Source organism: Dermacentor albipictus, chromosome 3 (genome assembly GCF_038994185.2).
Source record: "Dermacentor albipictus isolate Rhodes 1998 colony chromosome 3, USDA_Dalb.pri_finalv2, whole genome shotgun sequence".
NCBI lineage: Eukaryota > Metazoa > Arthropoda > Arachnida > Ixodida > Ixodidae > Dermacentor > Dermacentor albipictus.
This window is the reverse complement of record NC_091823.1, coordinates 3,141,379-3,161,468: the sequence shown is the minus strand read 5'-3', so window position 1 is coordinate 3,161,468 and position 20,090 is coordinate 3,141,379. Positions and strand designations below refer to the sequence as shown.

The 20,090-nt window shown below is 44.3% G+C and overlaps 1 protein-coding gene across 2 annotated transcripts in view; it reads right to left on the bottom strand.

Annotated features, from left to right (window-relative positions):
• Window positions 1–20,090, bottom strand: part of LOC135919926 (mucin-4-like) — a 48,895-nt gene that overhangs the window by 21,326 nt on the left and 7,479 nt on the right. For both annotated transcript variants that reach the window (XM_065453939.2, XM_065453940.2), the window contains exons 6-7: window positions 17,136–17,349; window positions 8,644–8,724 (exon numbers count right to left, since the gene is read on the bottom strand). In XM_065453939.2, the coding sequence (XP_065310011.1) occupies window positions 8,644–8,724; window positions 17,136–17,349 (295 nt within the window). The remainder of the gene's footprint in view (window positions 1–8,643; window positions 8,725–17,135; window positions 17,350–20,090) is intronic.

The window sequence follows — 20,090 nt, the reverse complement described above, 5'->3', positions numbered from 1 at the left end:
TGCTTGCCTGACGCGCCACCTTGCCGCAGAAGGTAAAACCGCTATGAACATAATATTCAAGTTGTAAGAATTGCCGCAATAAAATAATATATTTGGAATTGCTCAAGTGTCTGAAGGCATTTCACGCAATACATTGCATTTTCATTTCTTATATATATATATATAATCCTTACATTAACAAAACCGTTACGCTGTGTTGTAGCCAAGACAAGGTTTTTTGCTCTTTCAGTACACCTAAAACGTGGTCCGCATAAACAAACATGCACACATGGCATGGTTCTGAAACGGGTTCATGGCCACAATCTCCCGAATAGAAGAAGATCTTCGTGTCTCCTAAAGTGTACTCTAGGTTTGCGCTTTACAAATCCCAATTCAAATGACCTTGTGGACAGGCCATCAGCACTGGGGGCAGCCATCTTGCTTCGCTAGACCCGCTTGACACGCTCGCCGCGCTCCGCTGAGAAAGCTTTCTAGCGGAGAGGGGGCTCCCGTCCGCTCGCCCGCTCACTGCTGAACGGGTCGCGCATGCGCACTTGCGCTTCCGCTAGCCCGCTGAGCGGAGCGGACTGTCAAAAACTCTCTGCTAAAACAGCCTAGTGAAGGTCAGAGTGTAATTTTTTGAATTTCGCTCCGAAACCTATACGCCGCTACATTGTGGATTTAAAAGTAATTTTTCACATTTTGGTGGCATCAGCTCAGTGAAAATTCTCAAAACTTGCCATATTCAGTCTTTGGCTCCTTTATGTTGTCAATCTTTGCCGCTAAATAATTACCGCCTAAATCCCCGACGGCATGACAGGAACTTCAAGGCCACCCATCTTAGTAAAAGGGTGATTTACTGATGCAGGAGAAATCATTTCTCTCTTTTGTGTCCCTTTAATGAATTGTGTGATGACCATTGCATTAAGGACACAAGAGCCTTGTCAGCTGTTTAATGCTATCAGAGGATAAAGACTAGGCAATGTCATCTGCACATACAACATATTTAGCCTCCTTCCAGGTATTAACTCTTTCGTTACCACGCCAATTCAAATCGATCACCAGTGATTGATGCTTTAGATCGCCAATTTCAACATGTTGGAGCCGTTTCTTATCCACTTAAGGCCATGCAGTAGCTAATACAGGCACTTCACCTTCAGAATCAGTTTAAATTTTTGTGCTCAGCCAATGTTGTGATTTTTGACTAACTTTTTGCAAATTAATGTGTGTATGTTATGGCAAAAAGAGGCGTGGCTGTCACCTGCTTGAGACAGAAGTATGCCGCTCATGATGACGTCGCACTAGCATCAAAATTTTGTAATCAAATGACTCCCAGCAAGTCAAGAATTAAATTATATCACCGACTTTGCCATCTGACAGTGCTGAGAGGTGATAACCGAAAATGACGCCAGCTGTTCACTAGTGAGCTTTGGTTTGGAGTCCGAGTCGTTTTCTTCTGCTAAGGTGTATTTCTGAAGGTCTGCCGCATGTCTGACATGTGGACCTGGCATTTTCAACCAGTTTCCAAAAGTTTAAGTTTTGCTTATCTCACAAAATCTCGGCAAGGGGCATTGCCGGTGTCACTGTGCAGTTATCAAAAGTCGCTCCCATGGCGTCGTCCCACGTGGCTGCGTTGCGAGAAAAATGTTGTGCTTGAAACTATGCTGCAACCGCACTTTAAATTAATGATGAGGACTCGAGTTACGATTTCGAAGATGACAGCAAAGCAGATTCAAGCTCTCACGGTGGCAATATTTTGAGTCAGCATGGGACATCTTCAGCTGTTCAGCAAAGAAATTTCCATTCACGTCACGAAGGCCGCCCATAGCACATCTCGGCCCAGCACTACGGATCAGTGCAAGACAGGTTACAACGCCCTGCTAGTAACAGCGCAAAATATAGACAAGGGACGAGACAAGAAGACACCACAAGCGCTGTTACTTGCAGGATGGAAAACCAACAAGCCCAAGTCTATATTCTATAGACTATAAGTCTATAGTCTATATAGTCTATAGTATAGTATAGTATAGTATAGTCTATAGTCTATAGTCGTCCCTTGTCTATATTTTGCGCTGTTACTAGCAGGATGGAAAACCAACAAGCCCAAGCTGCTATTCTAGGTTACAACGGCATGGGCTTTCTTTCTACTTTTCTTCTCTACAGAGGTGATAAAGACAATCTGCAAAAATGCAAACAGATATTCTTGGATGCATAATCTTGTAGTTGCCCTGCTACACAGAGAGCGATCGGTCCTGGAAGAGGTACATGACTCTGGACAAATTGGTGACGTACATTCCTTGGACTTCTCATCGGACCATCCTCAGAAGATGCCGAAAAGGCGGAACTCCAAATGTGTTACGAAGACTGCAACGTCGAACAAAAGCTAGACGTTTTGTGGGGAAAAGTGCTGAGCGCATCTATGCTTCACAATATCCAAGAACTACTTCACCGTATGGCATGAGTGATGAACTGGTCTTAGTTGCTTTTTGTATCCGAAGGATGACGGTGTACCGAGCATTTATTTTTTCAGACACTATTCCTGGGTTATTTATCTTTGAAAAGTAAATTCTGAACTTCCCTTTATATTAATGTTTTTGTAGACATCATGTTTTTTATTCTTGTTTTTATCAACTGGCAGCAAAAATGGTGCTTTCTAGAATTTTAATGTTTTACGTAATAATTTTTTTTTGTCTGGCAACGTCTTTTTGGAAAGGGCATTTCATTATGTGCAATATGCTATGCAGCAATGTGTGCTGGGATATTATTTGTAGTGGTAAATAATTTTTCCCAAGACCTATAAAAGAACGACTATTTTCTTGCGATAATGAAAGAGTTAATATCATCACTGATGTAGATCATAACTCTTTCAGATGCCGCTCGTCATTAGAGGAGAAAAAAATACTTTTCACTATCAGCCAGATTAAATAAATCAGTGGCAAACAAGAAACTACAATTGCTAAGTTTTTAGAGGTATGTACACAATATTGTACAAAGTGTCATAGCAGTCACAAAACTCAACAATGTGTCGCATGCATCTTTGTTCAGGCACAGCGGCATACCCTTGGATCGGCCCCTGCAACCTTCTCATTCACAGCAAGGCCGTTCAGAGCTGGCTCTGCATCTGGTCGTGTTCTCCTTCCAGCCTTTGGAAATCATGCTTACATTTGTGTTTTGGTTGAACATTGTAATAGCTTTGAAGATAAACTCAGACATGTACCCTAAAAAGTGTGCGGCACTTGGGCATTACCCACATTCAATGGGCTGTCCACTGAGCACAGCGCTGGTAGTGGTTGTGGTGGAGAGATAAGGCAATTCCTTTTCTTAAAAGTTTTTTCATAATTTTCTATTTTACGTCTTGCACGTTCTCTCCATCCACGTCTTCAATGCAAGTGGAACTGACCAACTCAATCATACTCTTCGCCATCACTTGAGTGGATGTCCAAGACATTTTTCAACTCATTTTCTCCAGAAGCTTGTTGTCACAGTGCTTGGCTGCATCATCAAGTTTCTTCTCATAAAACGAGGAAGAAGGCAGCACTGCAAACTATGAAGCGATAGACGTGCCATTCACTAGCTAGCCAGGTCGAGCCCTGCTCCACACTGCATGGCGCTTAGCGTAGATGCTTCCAAATGTGTTATGACACTTTACGCAATTGTAACCGTACACAAATTGCAGCACTGAGAGGACAGCGGGTGCCGGTGCGTGCAGGTGCTGTAATGTGAACTTTACACATTCGCACAATTGTTATATCAGTAGGTAATGTTTTGAAAACCGTAGACAATGGTGAAAATGCAGAAAAGAAATGAGAAAGACACCATATCTGGTGATGCCATAGGGCACACTGCCATACTTAACATTTTGCAGGTTTGATTTATCTGTGTTCACTGTATGTTGCAGTAAACACCACATTTGCAAAACAAATAGTGGAGAATTCGGCTGAAACAGTTAAACTGGCAGCATCTGTAGCATGCTCCGTGTAAAAAGTGCGAGTTCGAAAGGTGCCCGATTGTATATAGCGCCTGATAGGTTTAAAAAAAGAGGGGCCCTAAAAGGCTGTCTTGTGGCACACCATTTGTAATTGACATACCTACAGATAAACAGTGCACTTCACACTGAAAGCGAGAGCTAAGGTGCACTATACATAATTAGATTTTGATAATTCCAGCGGATACCAGTGTGTTCGAGCTTTGCAAAAAGAAACTTGGGGTTGATTGTTCTGAGAGCCTTGCCAAAATTTACAAGCATGCATAGTGCAAGAAGTTGTGATGCAAAGCTAGTTAGCGTGTAGTACTCCTGGTAAAGCAGAGCATGTTTTGTTGTGTTGATAATTTCTGGTAAAGCCATACTGACAGTGAATAAGGATAGATTACTTTAGAAAAAAAAAAAAAAGAACACAGAGGTGACAGCAAGTAAAATAAATAAAAGGAAATTAAAGTGTGGATAAACGTTTACATTTACTCGAAACATTCTTATCTCATTTTTGTAAATGGATGCAATTACAGCTTGCTGCATTGTCTGCGGAGAGTAGTGCAGTACACTATTGTAAGAGTGTGTTAGACATGGCACATGAAAGGATAATAGTGCATCGTGCTTTGGACACTGACTGCATCTAGGCTAGAAGTGTCTTGTAAAGCATTAAAGAGAGAATAAGCCTCCCTTGCACCTGTTAGTTATAAAAAATAGCCCTTGTGGTACTTGGTCACTGACAAAGCAAAAAAATACCAGCATTACAACAGCCGTTACCATCCGGATACAAAAATTTATGGAAGCAGTGGATTATCTTAGTTCCTGTTCTTCTGATTTGGTGTGCCTCGAAATTTCCATTATTAGTAGATTCACATATCTCCATTAATTTTTCAGGTTACTTGAAAAGGTCATGTCAAATAAATTATTCTAATAAGCCTTCCTAGTGAACTGGATTTCCAGGGTGTCTACCAAGTTGACACTTCCAAATTCCCTGAGTTTTCCACGTTTTCCCTGAGTGGCTTTGCAATATTCCCTGAGTGACACAGAACTTTGTATTATGTCAAGGCGGGCTGAAACTATGTCGCCCGATGCTGTCACTCTCTAGTAAGCATGATAAAAAATAAGAAAGCGACTTCCAGTTTTTAAATAAGGTGTAGTGCTTACTTTATTTAATAAGAAAACTGAAGGGGGAGGGGGGGGTGGCTAGTGAAATGCTCGGCAAATAAAATACCTTCGGAAAAAAAAAAAACGGTAAAACCAATTGCGTATCGAGTCGGCCATTCTCAAATACGAATAAAAAGGAGATGCATACAGAAGCAAATATTTTCGAATATGAGCTATTTCTATCTATTGATTACAAGCTCATTTGTATGATGTCCAACCTTTGTCACAAGTGAGATTCTCTCTCAACAGCTGTTAAGTCACCCTCAGCTGTCCAGACATACTCTCAGCCCGCGCACAACGCCTCAGTATTGCGTTTCGTTGCTTGTAAGAGTTTATTTAGGTTTGAATGAGGGACACCTGCATCTCGGCATCAGCCAATATACTTTGTTTTTTGATCTCAAGTTTCTTCAAAGAAGTGGCAGCATGCCTCCTTTCCCGTTCATTCCTCAATGCGTCAGTCCTTTCTGTTTTCGTCCTCCTTCCGACGCACATTCACTTCACGAACCACCCTCTTGGTCAGTTGTACAGTGAATGTATGATTTTCAGCACACCCTAGGGGCCACAAAAACATACGAAAAATTGGGTAGGGTACAGCTAAAGTTAATCATTTGCACCACAATTTGAGTGAAATGTCTCATATTAAGAGAGCCACAGACGATTAAAAGTTACCCTCCTCTATAGTCATGCATTTTCTCCTCAACTCCTTCGCTGAGTCATCAGGGCTAAGCTCCACCTTCACTGGCTCTGCGTCATGATGGCACGGTGTGTCGTTGACCTTCCGGTTCTCTAGGAGCGCGTGCGCGAAGCCTCTCCAAACTCTCTGCGAGCTGCTTGGCAGTCGACCCCAACCAAGAGCTATCGAAGCAGCGTGCGTTGCGTCCTGTCGCAGCGCCGAACATGTCTGGTATTCCAGTAACCACAGGCGAGCTGGGTGTTTTAACGGATGGCTGGAGGCATAAACTCAAGCTGACGAAGGAAATTTAGCGTAGACGTACGTGATGGCCTGATTGGTCTGCACTGTCCAGCCACCTATTGGCGCAGAGCTTAACCAGCCAAACAAATTGCTAATATTGCTCTAACCAAGTGCAAAACATTTTAATCATTTACAAAAACATGTTAACGATTACACTCCTGCGAAAAATTTACACCAGCAGCAAAGAAGAATACATTTTGTTACTGCTACTGTATGTCGGTGAGCTCTGTACCACCAGGTGGCAGCACCATGCAGGCCATTCACATTGGCACTCCCGCTTATCCCGTGAAATGACATGGTCAAACGGCCAGGCCCTGTCCCCTTGCGCTTGGGTTTACCCTAATACCGGACTCGCAAAACGCTAATCATGGTGCTAGCGAAAAGACTGAGACCGACTCTGACCGCGGAGCTCTCGTCAAAATGGAGCATGTTGTAAGACAAGCAGATGACACTTGCTGTGTGCTGGAAGTGCTTAAGTGTAGTGAGAAATTTTTCTTGAGCATTCTCTTTCTGTTACTTTCTTTTTATAGAAACAAATTAACTAACATTGCAACTATTACGAACATCATTAGTTCACCATAAAGGTGGAAAAATTATCGATGGCGCACCCTGGGCAGCAAACTGGATAGGGCGCCCTACTGATGTCAATTGGGTGATTTACGTCATATGGGTAGGGGCAGCTGAAAATTCCACCAAGCAATGTGCTGCGATCGGCAGCGATGTACATTCTTAAAACCTTATAATAAATTACACGCTTTATGCGGGGCACTTAGATGCGTCATTTAATGATAAGAAGAACCTACTCAATCGACTCCATACGTTTGTACAAAATTGTCAAAAGCGTCTCAGGGTCCCTTTAAGGGCTCAAATCGCCACAAGCACACGTGAAAAAGCTCTGAATGCGTGCCAGTACACTTATTAGGCATATCGGTGCTCGTACTGAAACAGGAGATGGCGAGTGTACACGTGTATCATTAAGGAATAAATACTGCGTCCCGTGACAATTGCCCCTTTCGACACTTGTGCTTCACTACGTAACACTACTGTACTAAGGCGAATATAACTTTCAGGAACCTCCCTTATGCAACGCGCTGTGCTTTCCGAGCTTCGAAGCTAATAGCGAGGACCACAAAGGCGGAGTCGCATTGCTGACAGTGGCGAATTCTTTCAACGAAAAAAAAAAAAAAGAACACGGCAGCGAACGGCAAGAAGCTTAACAGCGAACGTCGAAGCAGCTGGGCCGCGACAGCGGGTACGGCTGCAAGCGGGTGTGCGTGCGAGAGTGCCATTCGAGGCGGTGAGGTAATCAAAATGGCGGCGGTGGTGGCTTTGTTTGATTAATGCTATTCCGGACCTTGGTCACAGCAAGAAGTCTGGAAAATCGGACGACGAAGTGTTCTTGCGTCTAAAATGTCAGACGTTGACTCTGTATGGGGTACGTGGTGGTGCTGCGAAGCTGTCAGAATTATCGGGCGTCCGGAAAGTCGGTCGTTGACTGTACACTGGCACCTCCTCCAGCCAAGGACACGGCGTCAAAGTAGATGCGTTACGATTCCTTTTTGTTACTCGAGCCAGCATTACCGCGGTTTTCGTTCCATTTTAGTAAGATTACAGCTAATTTTCCCTGATAGAAGCACAAAATCTCTGAGTTTTCCCTGAGTATTTCTAGATTATTCAAGATCCCTGAGAATTTTCTGGTTCTCCCGGTCGGTAGACACCCCGATTTCCCTGCTTATCTTGTTTCTTAGAGATCTGAAACTAGAGGAAAATTCAGGTTCTTCAGGATTGATAAATTTACCAAATAGTTTTTATTTTTTACAAGTCAGATAAATTAGGTAGTCATTCAAGGCTTGGATGCTTTTTTACATGTTATTATATCGATGACCAGAAAGTAATTGCTATAGATCAGTAGAAAAGGTTGATTTCACTATATGTACATTCAGACGTGGATCTTTCAGAAACAAGTCCCAAATCTACGGAAGCAGTGTGATCCTTGAAATATGTCAAGCTTTCATTCCCAGATTATCTGGCAAAGTGATTTGACAGAAGCTTTGCGGAAAAATTATTTTTGAACTTGTAGAAAGCAAGCAAGTTATTACTAATGTTAGTGGCAACAACCCGAGAATAGCAAGCAATTGCATGGTTAGTGATATTTAAATTTAAAGTTGAAAAAGTTCTAGTTTTAACATGCATTGACCATGTTCCAATGTGCAATGACTCATGACCAGCATTTGCTGTTGTAACACAGCATGGGCTGCCTATTAAAAAAAAGTAAAATATAAGCACTTTCACGACTACACAACAAAGGGAAACCAGATGGACCCTGGTAAGATAATCCTACCAATGTTGCTGCACCCAAGAGGAATAAAAGGAGGTCATGGCACATCCCTGACCTTGCTCACTTCGAGGCAGTGATATGAAAGTGCAAGTTAAAAGGGGTGCCGAGAGCCCAGTTACAATAATAAAATGTTGAGAATAGCTGGCCAACACCGTGATGTCCCCTTTAATTTGGCCTAATGCAATGCAACAGCTTATGTAAGCAATGTTACTTAATACTTACCTTGTTTAAATACTGCAGGAGGTCTGTCAAAAGAGAAGGTAAGCTGGCATGTTTCGATGAAGCTGCCTCATCGTTCCCACTCTGAAAGAAAAATGGCATTGATCTCTGTTTTTTGTCTAAGACCACTCGTACAGACATTAAAGTCACATGTGCTTTACAGAAATGGGAGAGGTGAAATGGTGCATTTGACTGGTGTGGACCAGAAATTGGAAAAGGCAGCTGTTGCTGCACATAGTCGTGCAGAAGGCCTTTAGCTGCCGTCCACAACATTTGGTATTGTTCTTTATTAAATAATCATGAGGAAGTAGGCCAATTTATTTATGGCTACCCCATACTTACTGGTAATAAAGCAACACTAAAGACAATAAAGAAAAGTATAAAAACTGTACACACACTAGCGCACATCACAAGCACTAATTCAGTGAATTACTACAGGCCTACCAGCACTGTTTAGTACAGGAACAGCAGCAACTGCATGAACAAACATTATTGTATACACAGCAATCATGCACCAAGTTTTATAAAGGACTATGCAGGTGAAACTAATTGTATGCTGTAATTGTATGCTGGCAACCTAAAGTTTACAGCCGGTATGTCAACGTTAGCTGTTAGAGCACCTTTGAAAACATCAACTTCAATTGTTTGTGGCTCTCTATGTCTTGGTCTTGTGAGGCTATTTATATTCAGAAGCCCTCAAAATGTTAAAAAGATGCCATGCGACTATGTGCCAGTGCTCAGCAATGACAGTGCTCTCAAACAAACTCAGTGAAAGGTAATTGCCTTGCATTCAGCACACTGTCCTGCACAGTGTATCACATCTGAGCTAGATTTGAAGTGGGCAGCACGCACCAATAACACATGAAGGAAAAATTACACGCATGAACATAGCCATGGCAAAAAGCAACAGCATGCGCCAGAAGCCGACTAAAAATATCGAGCAACTTTTTGCATTGTCACAGTGAGAACTACTAGGGGTAGAGGGCTGAAACAATACAGCCTATGAGCTACCTTCAGAAACCAGCACGAATGCGACATACTGTGCAAAGCGATGTGCTAAAGGCAAGGCTAACTTCCCAGCAACCTTTACACTGAGCTTGTTTGACATCATTGTCGTTGCTGCGCATATGGTCACATGCTATTTTTTAAATATTTCACAAGGTTTACACACAGGAAGAAGGGCCACGCAAAACATACTGTGCTGCAAACAATTGAAGTGGATGTTTTCAAAGGTGCTCTAACATCTGGTCTTGACATATCTGCCTAATAATTTAGTTATTCATTACAACCTAAATTATGAATGAAGCAATTATTTGCATAGAAGGTTTTACTCTTATTTTTTTAAGAACTTGGTGCTTGATAGCTGGGACACCCCAGATAAAACAGCAAGCACAACATAATTGACACAAAAAGTCTCACAAAAGCAGAACAATGTAACTACAAAGGTCAAGTCAGATTATAGCGAAGGATGTTGACAACGTGTGTCTGCACAGCAGGTTAGCCTGACCAGGGACTATTCACAAAGAGAGGTGAAGGCACCTTCTGCTGGTCACACTAGGAGCAGGTGCTCAGCTAAGGCTGCATTAACAAGAGGTCAGCCCATACTGTCTGCATAGCTACCACCCCATGGTGAAAACGACATAATGGACAAGTGAAAAGACATCTTGTCACCTGTCCAAGTCTGTTTTGATAATGAAAAAGTCCAGCTGCCGTGACCATCACTAAAACTGTTTTTAGTCTTGTACTTGAAATAAGCAAACAGCAGTTACACATTAGTGACAAAAAAATTCGGCAGAGACACTTAAGACTGCTTATGTGTGGGAATGCGAAAGCATTATAGTCCCTTTGGTGAGGTGTTTTCGACTGATGTTTTTTAATGGGAGGCAGTGCGCTCATTTTATGCGCACATGACGTGGCACCACCTCCTTCCTATTGGCTGCGTCATCACATGCCCAGTGACGCACTAGGCCACAACTTTAGTCAGCCAGATGTCTGCGACGGCACGTGTGCAATGACACATGCACACCTTTAGTCAGCCAGAACTGTGGAGCTACTGCGGCGCCGGAAAAGCGTGCTCGTCTCACACCCCGGAGGCCTGGGTTCAATTCTCACCCAAAGTACCAAATTTTCTTTTCATAGCCATTAATTTACTTTGTTTACAGGAACCCCCATGAGAAATTTGACATTAATCCAAGCATTTCTGGCTTGTTTTTATTCTTTGTGCCGTCAACCAATTTTGGTACCACCGTTCGGTCACGCCGCTGTCGCCGGACTTTTACGTAATGGGGCATGTAATGCATTCACATTAAAATAGTGCAATGCGCTTCACTGCTGATTAGCTTCCTACACCGCTTGCTGGTCAAGTGCATCTAAAATCAATAACTGAAAATCTCGTTGGGTAGGGAAGCAAACTCATATTAGAAACAGAATTCCAAATGAAGTACTTGTGGTCAAGAAAGGCTAGAGCTTTCACCCAAAACCCGGAACATTAACCCATTTCACAACAGCAGCACCTTGGTTGGCATTCTTTATTAATGAAAAACATGTCTGCTTATTTGCGCCGAGGCACTACACAGCTGCCAGGTATTTAAACATGGTGATAACACTAACCGGGGGCTCTTTGCAGAAATGTAAAATGTGAGGAGGAACATGTACATAAGCATGTAGATTGCAGTAGGGCAGTTTTTGATATCCTGTTGCCACGTGAACATTGTTAGACAAGACAAATCGGTAGATGTATCTGTGGGTACACATGCTAATTCGTTGAAGGTCATGCATGGTAGCAGTCACCTAGCCAGCCACTGCAAAGGTTGTGGCTGTAGGTTATTATAGTCTGAATTATGCTGTGTCAAATAAAAGTTACAGTTCTGTTTGAAGGGCAAAGCTTTGACAGTGATAGCATGGTGTTAGAATATTCAACAACCTAAGGCTTTTAGATTCATGGGCAGTGTAAATTGCAGTAAACTCATTCACCGACTAAAATAAGGACACAGGGTGTGACATGCCCAAAGCCACAGATGAACAGATTTGAGCACTCGTGGTCACAGTGCTGGCGTGATGAGGAGCGCCACCAGTGGGGAGCAAAAAAAGCAATGATTCCATTCCCTTCACTCCAACACTGGCTGCGCAGGAATGCCTTCGCTCTTGCGCTCAACGCAGCAGGTCGCATGACCTCCAACACTTGGTGTGTGGGCTTGACAGGCTTGCCTACACATGTGGCGGAGCACGTAGAAACTGCAGAGCCCAAGTCCTCATACAATTGCCATTGCAATAAATGGATATAGGGAGCAATAAAGAATGTGAGACTATGGGAAGTATCCACAGTTCTGCAATGCAGTAATGATTGTGCTCCATTACTGAACATAACATAGTTGTCATATCTTTAAGTCCGTGGTGGTTACATGTTTTGTTTCCCTTTCCTGTTGCACGTTCACTTTTATATAGGCAGCGGACAAGCAGTAGACACAATTAGTGCTGTGCAGGGTGGCTCCTTCACTCCGTCTCCTGTTGTGAGGGCACTTTTTTTTTTATTAAGCCATACCAAGCCAGTGAAAACACAATACTGCAGACTTGTAGGTATAGGTAACTACAGTGGAACCCCGATTATATGACTTTCTTGGGACTGCGAAAAAGCATAGTAAAATCCGAACATAAGTTATGCCTATAAAAATTCTACTTCTTTCGCGCGACAGATTTATGAGAAACTTCAATGTAAACTACTAACATACTCTGCAGGGCTTGGAAAGCCAAATTACCAAAAAAGTAAATGCGATAAAAATGAATGCTGCAGTACAGGTACAAATCATGCTTTATTCAAACGAACCTTTATGGCACTCCACTGTCCACTGCTGCAATTCCCGCCAGCTGGCGCGAACTTTAAAAAAAGTCGGTAAGTTTCTTTTGGACCTTGTTTGATCCGTGAACTAAGAGCTTTCGCTCGAGTTGGGCAACGTCCAAAAGGAGGCCCTCTGCAGTGTCGCGTGAACAGATGAAGTTCCGGATGCCGTCTATGTGCCACAGCACCTCGGTAAACGTGGTAGGCACAGGCACGGCACCTGTGGCGTCATCATTGTCCTCGTCTGATGTCGCAGCAGTGGCGGAACTGGGCAGTGCCTCCTCGACGGTGTCATCCAGCGACACCTCACCGCAGATCGCAATGTTGTCGTCGGCCTCCACGTACTCGGCGAAGGTCGTGGTGAGGTTTGAACCTTCGAAATCGTCATCGGTGAAGCCTGCATCGGCCTCGAGCGGCATCGAGATCGTTGCGTCCCCAGCAGAGGAGGCAGTCTCTCGCTTAAAGCTACAGTGCTTGAACGAGTTAATAATTGTGCTTCGCGACACTGCGTTTCACGAACTGGCAATAAGATGCATGGCGTCGAGCACAGGATCTTTTTTTCTGACTCGCTGTGCTTCATAGATGCCAGCCGACGCTGCACTAACCGCTTCTGGTACCCTTTCTTGACGCACTTAATGATGCTAGCATCCAGCGGCTGCAGCCGGCTTGTGCAGTTGGGCGGAAAAACAACAACAACCTTAATGTTCCTCGGGCTGGGCGTATCGGGTGGGTGGCATGGTGTATTGTCCACGAAAAGCAATATTTTCCTCACCTTAGCCCCCATCTTGTTATACAGCTGCAGCAAAAAATTGCTGAAGTGCGAAGACGTCATCCACGCCTTTTTGTTGAAGTTGTAGCTGCACAGCAGCGTCTTCAAGTTCTTAAAGCACCGTGGCTTTGCAAACTTTCCAACGAGCATGCGCACCCTCTCGGGACCGTCCTCGTTAGCACAGAATAGTGCTGTCACACGCTCTTTACTACGCTTGCTACCATGACAGCAGTCACCCTTAAACGCAAGGGTTTGCTTAGGCTGCATATGGTAAAAAATACCGCTCTCATCGGCGTTGAAAATGTCACAGGGCTTGTATGCAGCAATCATCTCTGGCAGCGACTGCATCCACTCATTCACCGTTGAAACGTCCATGGAAGTGCTTTCTCTGCAGGAGCGGCTGTACACAATCCTGTTTCATTTTTTAAAGCAATCAAGCCACCTGTTCGACGCCTGAAAGTAGTCGATGCCCAGACCAATGCCATAAGGTCCGCCTTTTCTTTTAGAATGGCACCGTCAACGTTGATCGCAGAGCTCCGTGCTTGATGTAGCCATTTGATGAGAACTTTTTCTAACTTCTCATGCTGTACTACTTTTACCGCTTTCCGCTTGAGCACGAACCTGTTGGCATTCTGCAATATCACCGCTTTGTTTGCCAGGATCGTCTTAAGCAAAGATTCCGGTATCTTAAGGTCCCAGGCAATGCTGGCTTTTGTGGCTCCATGCCGCTTTTCCGTTTCCTCGATAATATTCAGCTTATCACCGAGCGACAGAACTGTCCGCTTTTGGGACATCGTGTGTTGCGTTGCTCCACACAACTCAAAACCTCCGTTGAACGCTGGTCGCTAGGATTATGACAAAGAACATGTGTGATAAACCTAGGCCTCTCCGCACTACCTTGTCGGCGATCTGCTGCTGGGAAAGTGGAAGGATAGAAATGCTTCTCCAACACGATGCCACCAAAGAGAGAGGGAGAAAGTGATTGTGGAGAAGAAAAGGGCGCTATTGCAGCACAGCGGGCGGCTGCTGGTGGGGGGGAGAGAAACGCATCCCCAACGCGACGAGAGGCTATGCCACCGAGAAGAGAGGGAGTCAAGCGGTGTCAAGCGGTGTCAAGCGCTTCGCATGCAGAGAGACGGAGCGAGGAAAGAGACCAGCGGCACTTTTCTTTCGTCTGCCATTCCGTCCTGCGCTTCGCGAGAGTCAACGTGTAACGCGGGTCAGGCGTAAGATTGCATTGAATAACTGGGGTTTTTAACCCTTTGAAGGTTTTTGCCGTATATGTACGGAGGCGGTTTTCTGTCCCGCAAGGTCTTTGCTGTACGAGTACGGTTTCGACCCTCTGTTTGAAATTTCATGCCATAATGATGATGCGTGCTTACTGGGAGGTGCTGCCACCTCTTAGGACTTACAACAAGCATTTGAAATTTGCACTACCTTCTCGCAGAGATAAAAAGAACTGATTTCTAGCTTCAGCGCATCACGCAGACTGCGGCAACACCCCTTTTGCGGTTTCAGTTTCACCTCGTGATAGCAATGGAGGCCCGCAAAACGTCATTTTTCTCTTTGTCGGCACTCTCTTGCAGGGTTGGGGAAGTTAATTTCTATCTTGATTGGCGCTGCTCTAAGCTTGTTGATCATCGCTGCTCGCGAGGTATTCTCACTCTCAGCAGCAACGCGCTTTCGTGGTTTCGGTTCCGCCACGTGATCGTAACGGAGGCGAGCGAAACGTGGTTTTTCTTTTTGTCGGCACTCTCTTGCAGGGGCAGCGGAAGTTGATTTCTATTTTGATTGGCACTGCTCTTAGCTCGTTTATCACCACCGCTCACGAGGTATCCTCACTATCTGTGGCAACGCACTTACACGAGAGGATGCCTCAGACCTCTGGCAGTCAGACCTCTGACCTCTGCGTGCGGCTGCCTCAGACCAAGGCAGCCGCACGCAGAGAATATGTCATGTGTGCCAACACAACTTGTTGCTCCAAGAGGCGAACAGACACGCATTTCAGGTGTGCAGACTGCGACAAGGCACTGTGCGTAGACCCGTGTTTCAAGGAGTACCACACTCTGAAATACTCGAACATTTTGCAGTTCTGAGTGATGCCGATGCCAAAATACTGTTCCTAATTTTTTTTTAGTATTTATTCCTGACTTTATAATTCTGTAGATTCAAGATCGGCAATAAAGTAATTTGACCACCTGGGAAAGTTTTTTTCAAAATAATTTGACCCTCAAAGGGTTAATACATTGCTTCTATGGGGACTTCGCCGGGACTGCGCGAATCCGTAATAAAACCCGTGTCGTCGCAAAACCGGGGGACGTATAACCGGGGTTCCACTGTATTAAGAAATTCACAAGGGGAAGGATGAGTCATAAATGCAAAGGTTAGCATTTATCATCCCTATGTCAACTTTCCCTGCCTCTGCAAGTAATTGAAGACGGCATGAAGGAATCTGGCATATCATGCAGTCTGCTACTACTACTACTTTGATGCATGCAAAGTGCAGCCTCAAATGGTCATGAAGTTACGCATAGGGCATGCCCAATGACACCACGTTAAGTTGCTCTAAAACTCATCATACGATCTCAATGTGCCAACATTCACAGGATGTGGATGATGCAAGCAACAGTGCCATGCAAGATGGTGCAATGTTTTGGTTTTCAGCTACAGATAAGTCAAAGCATGCCTGGAGTTTGAGGCAGAGTTTTGGAACTGGCACAACTGTGAGAGTGATTACCATGTTCATAATCTACACCCATAGATGTACAATTGGGGTGTCAATGCACTACTACAAAGCCACATAAAAGTTTTAGGATATGAGATATGCATAGTAGCTAAAATGGATGTATACCATTTTACAGCAAAGCTGCCTATGGCTAGGATCCCGGGGTTTCCTTGTGGCGTAATGTCGACAGAAAGCTATCATCATATATGGCTAATGTCCCATATGCAATGGCTCATAACCCCGCAAGGCAGAGGCTACAAGCACTCAGCATAGTGAAATGGACAATGCACACATGGAATCATGCATACAACATACAGAACAGCACACATTTCAATAAAGAAAATGCTCAAAAGAAGCATCTGAATCCCATTATTGATGATAAGGTGCTCCTGCACCTACATAGAATGCGAAGTACATAGCACTTCCCACATAGGTTTCCCAGTAAAGATTACTGTTGCGCAAGCTGCCGTGGCAACGGCAGCTTCACTGTAGCATACAATGCAGGGAGTAACGTAACTACACTTTTGTATGCAAAAGAAGAACCCACCTAGTGACTAATTTGTGTTTTGACAGTGCTATGGGAAGTCCAAGTATAGTGAGGGCTCTTGAAAAGCAGCGTGCATGCGAGGTGCAGTGAACTTCTCTTGTATCTGGTCCACTCATTGTGGGTGCACAAAGTAGCGGCACAAGCCAAGTCACAGGCCATCAAACGTCTTAGGCTAATAATTAGGTAAAGTGCATGTGAATGTGACCACGTGAATAATTTAAACCTACGTCACAATGAACACCCGTGTACTTAGATTTAGGTGCACGTTAAAGAACCCCAAGTGGTCAAAATTTCCAGAGTCCCCCATTACGGCATGCTTCATAATCAGATAGTGGTTTTGGCAAGTAAAACCCCATAATTTAATTTTAATTTTTTTACATCACAATGGGTAATCGTTCTAGTTGCCATTTACAGCTTCACAGCGTGGATTGGTCCCGTTTTTTTTTCTTTTTGAGAGACATTCTAAAAAAGCAATTGCACAGCATCTTGTGGCACTGTAATATCATTGCTGGTATAGTTTTGCTGAGCTCTCTATTAATGGATGTTTCGTGTGCTACTGCATGCTACATTGAGCTTGCTTGTTCAGGCAGGGTTTACAAACAAGAATGTGGACATTCACCATTTGCTGCAAAGAATGCCTTGCAGACTTCTGCAGAACAGGAGACGTTCCCAATGCCTTATTTTCTGCTGACATCAAGGCTGTTCTAATGGGTTTGCCAGATGACCTCCGAGACTTCTCAAGCTTTTCTTGATGCAGCCCATTATCTTCATGGGTCTGCCGTAGAGCTGACAGACTGTAGCCTCGGGCATTAAGCCATTCCTTCAGACTTTCCCTGAAAGAAAGTAACCACACCTTTAAGAATCATCCATGACAGATAGCGCAATTTGGCTCCTTCAGCTGGTGCACATCAAGAGGTGGTCATTAATTGCATGACAAACTGTATTGTTCCACTACCTAATCAACGAAGTTACCATTCCATGTATTCATTCTAGAACATGTGTTGAAATCGTGTAACTGAATCTGGCAGTACTCAAGACATACACACTGACAAATCCTAAGACTAGCACTACTTTATTATATCCCTCCTCAAAACATGCTCTGAAATATACCTTTTGTCAGAAAAGTTACAGGACTAATTTCAATCAATTTTTTATGACATACAGATCCAGTGAATGGATGTTATCCAGTGGATTTTAGTGTGTGCTCAGAGTAGACATAGTCTCAAATGACTTTAGCCACCCACAGTTTGGCTTGTTTGCGCATTGGTAGTTGGACATTACACGAGTGACCTGTTGGACATAAATTCTAAATAAAGTCAACATTAGGCAAGAAAAAACCCATATTGAGACATAAAACATAATTCAGCAAGTATATCGTGATGAAGCGTGATTGCAAAGCCAAGATTTTATATGAATGGAGGCAAAATTTTCTAAAAGGCAGATATTTGATGCAAGATAATCCCAGGGTTGGCTACCTGTCAATGTCATAGACTGCAGCAAATGCATAACCTGTGAATAATTATTGCACGAACATTGGCATTACTGTGTGTAAAATATGAGAAAATCTGACGTTGAACGCAATGATTTAGGAAAATGGAAACTAAATGTAGGTATCGTTCTTCTAACAATGATGGACAAACAGGAAGAAAGACCACAGTACAAGTGCAGCTTGTAATGAAGCAAACATGCCTCGTGTTTTGGATAGCAGCTCTGAGACGATGACGACTCGTGCTGTGATTTGCGAGAGAGCTCAGGCTGTTCGCTGCTGCTAGGCTGCTGTCTATCTGCTGTTTCTCGTCTTAAACATAATCACATTTGGTGGAGATTGCTGGAATCCCTTAAGTCACTCTGGAGCTCCACACTCAAACGTTACTCATCGACACTATGACTGATGTGACCTATGCACCTACTGTACCCATGGTTGCTCCTGTCACTTGCGCCGGCGTTCTCCGTCAGCGCGACCTGGCCATCTTTTGCGGGACCGGAGAACATGACATCGAAGACTGGCTGTTCTCCTATGAACGTGTAAGCGCTCACAATAAGTGGGACGACCAGTCTAAACTGAATAATGTCATATTTTACCTTGCTGATGTCGCAAATCTCTGGTTTAAGAACCACGAATCTGACATGTCGAGTTGGTCCGCATTCAAGACACATTTCGCCGAAGTGTTTGGCTGCCCCGCTGTCCGCAAGCTATGCGCTGAACAGTGTCTACGCCAGCAAGCACAGCAACCGGGCGAGAGCTTCCCCAGCTATTGGCGGCGAGGAGTTACGGAGTCGCCATCTATCGGAAGCGCCTCGCTGGCGTAGTATGAGGGATCACGTGGCGCGCTCCTCATAGGTTTTGCTGTCAGCGCTCACTGAAAACACCACGCGCGAGCTCTCCCGAACATTTCTGTAAGTACTTTCGAAACGAGAGAAGTTTCTTACTGTCTAAATAATAATCTTGGGCAAACTGAAAGCACACAATCGTTTACAGATGCTATCTCTTTACCGAATACGTACAGCGAACGCCACTGCATGCGCGCGGTCGCCGCGATGGAGTCTCCCGAACCGGCTTCTTGTGTGAAAGGTAGGTAAATGCTGGGAGCAAACTATGTGAATTATGTTCTTATAGTGTTTGTATAACTAAATGGAGTGTAATAGAACGAAGTCTCAATGCAGCGATCGCGCAGATTCGCAGCGACCGACTGCGCGTCTGCATGCTTGTCCGCGCACTGAGTCGCTTTCTCCGCGCGCGCGTTTTCGCACCGTGCCATGAGCTTTAGGCCGCAGAATATGAGCATTTGACAGTATACAAGCAACCATTGTTGCGTGGGCCCTATCAGAGCTGTTCAAAAATAATTTCATTGTAGAGACTTCGATGCCTACGAGGACTGTGATGTGCTGTCGCGACGATTCAATCTTTTTTTTCTTCTAAATTCTTCGATCTTTCAATACTATTTCTCGAGTTGCGTCGCACTGTATGTTTATCGGTGTTCTCAGCGTGCAATCACCCCTCGGGCTTGGTGAAATAACATAGTCCGTGGGTAGCATATGCCACTGTGAACATCTCAGCCAAGTTTTGCTGTCAAATGCGGTGCTTGCAAGTGGATCATGAAGTCATCTTTCTCTTACGCTCTCTTTCAACAAGAGGCCCTGTTCTCACTCTCTTCTGGACGCTTTATTTTATCATCGGATGCTTTATTTTGTCATTCTCTTAGACGGCTGCTACTGGCTGATAGCTGACATAAAGATGCAGTCGGCTACATGGTGTAGATACCACTGCAGCTGCAGGGTGCCACCACAAGTCCCCTGGCTAAGTGCACTGCCGCTCGCTGAGGACAACTGTGTTCGGCTTATGCTTAGTGCGTCGCAGGCACCAAAGGTAGAAGTCGTGGCGTCTACGTTAACATCCAAAATGAAATTTGAACTGTGCGCCATGGTGACATATATAAGGCAGAGCGTTATAGGCACACCCCACTGTGCCGTAGCCTTCGCAGTGCAAAGCATTGAAGAAAGAATAGGAGCACAGCGAAGGCCGTGTTTGAGTGCCAATAACTATGCTTCTGCTGAACGCATTAAAGTGCTTTTT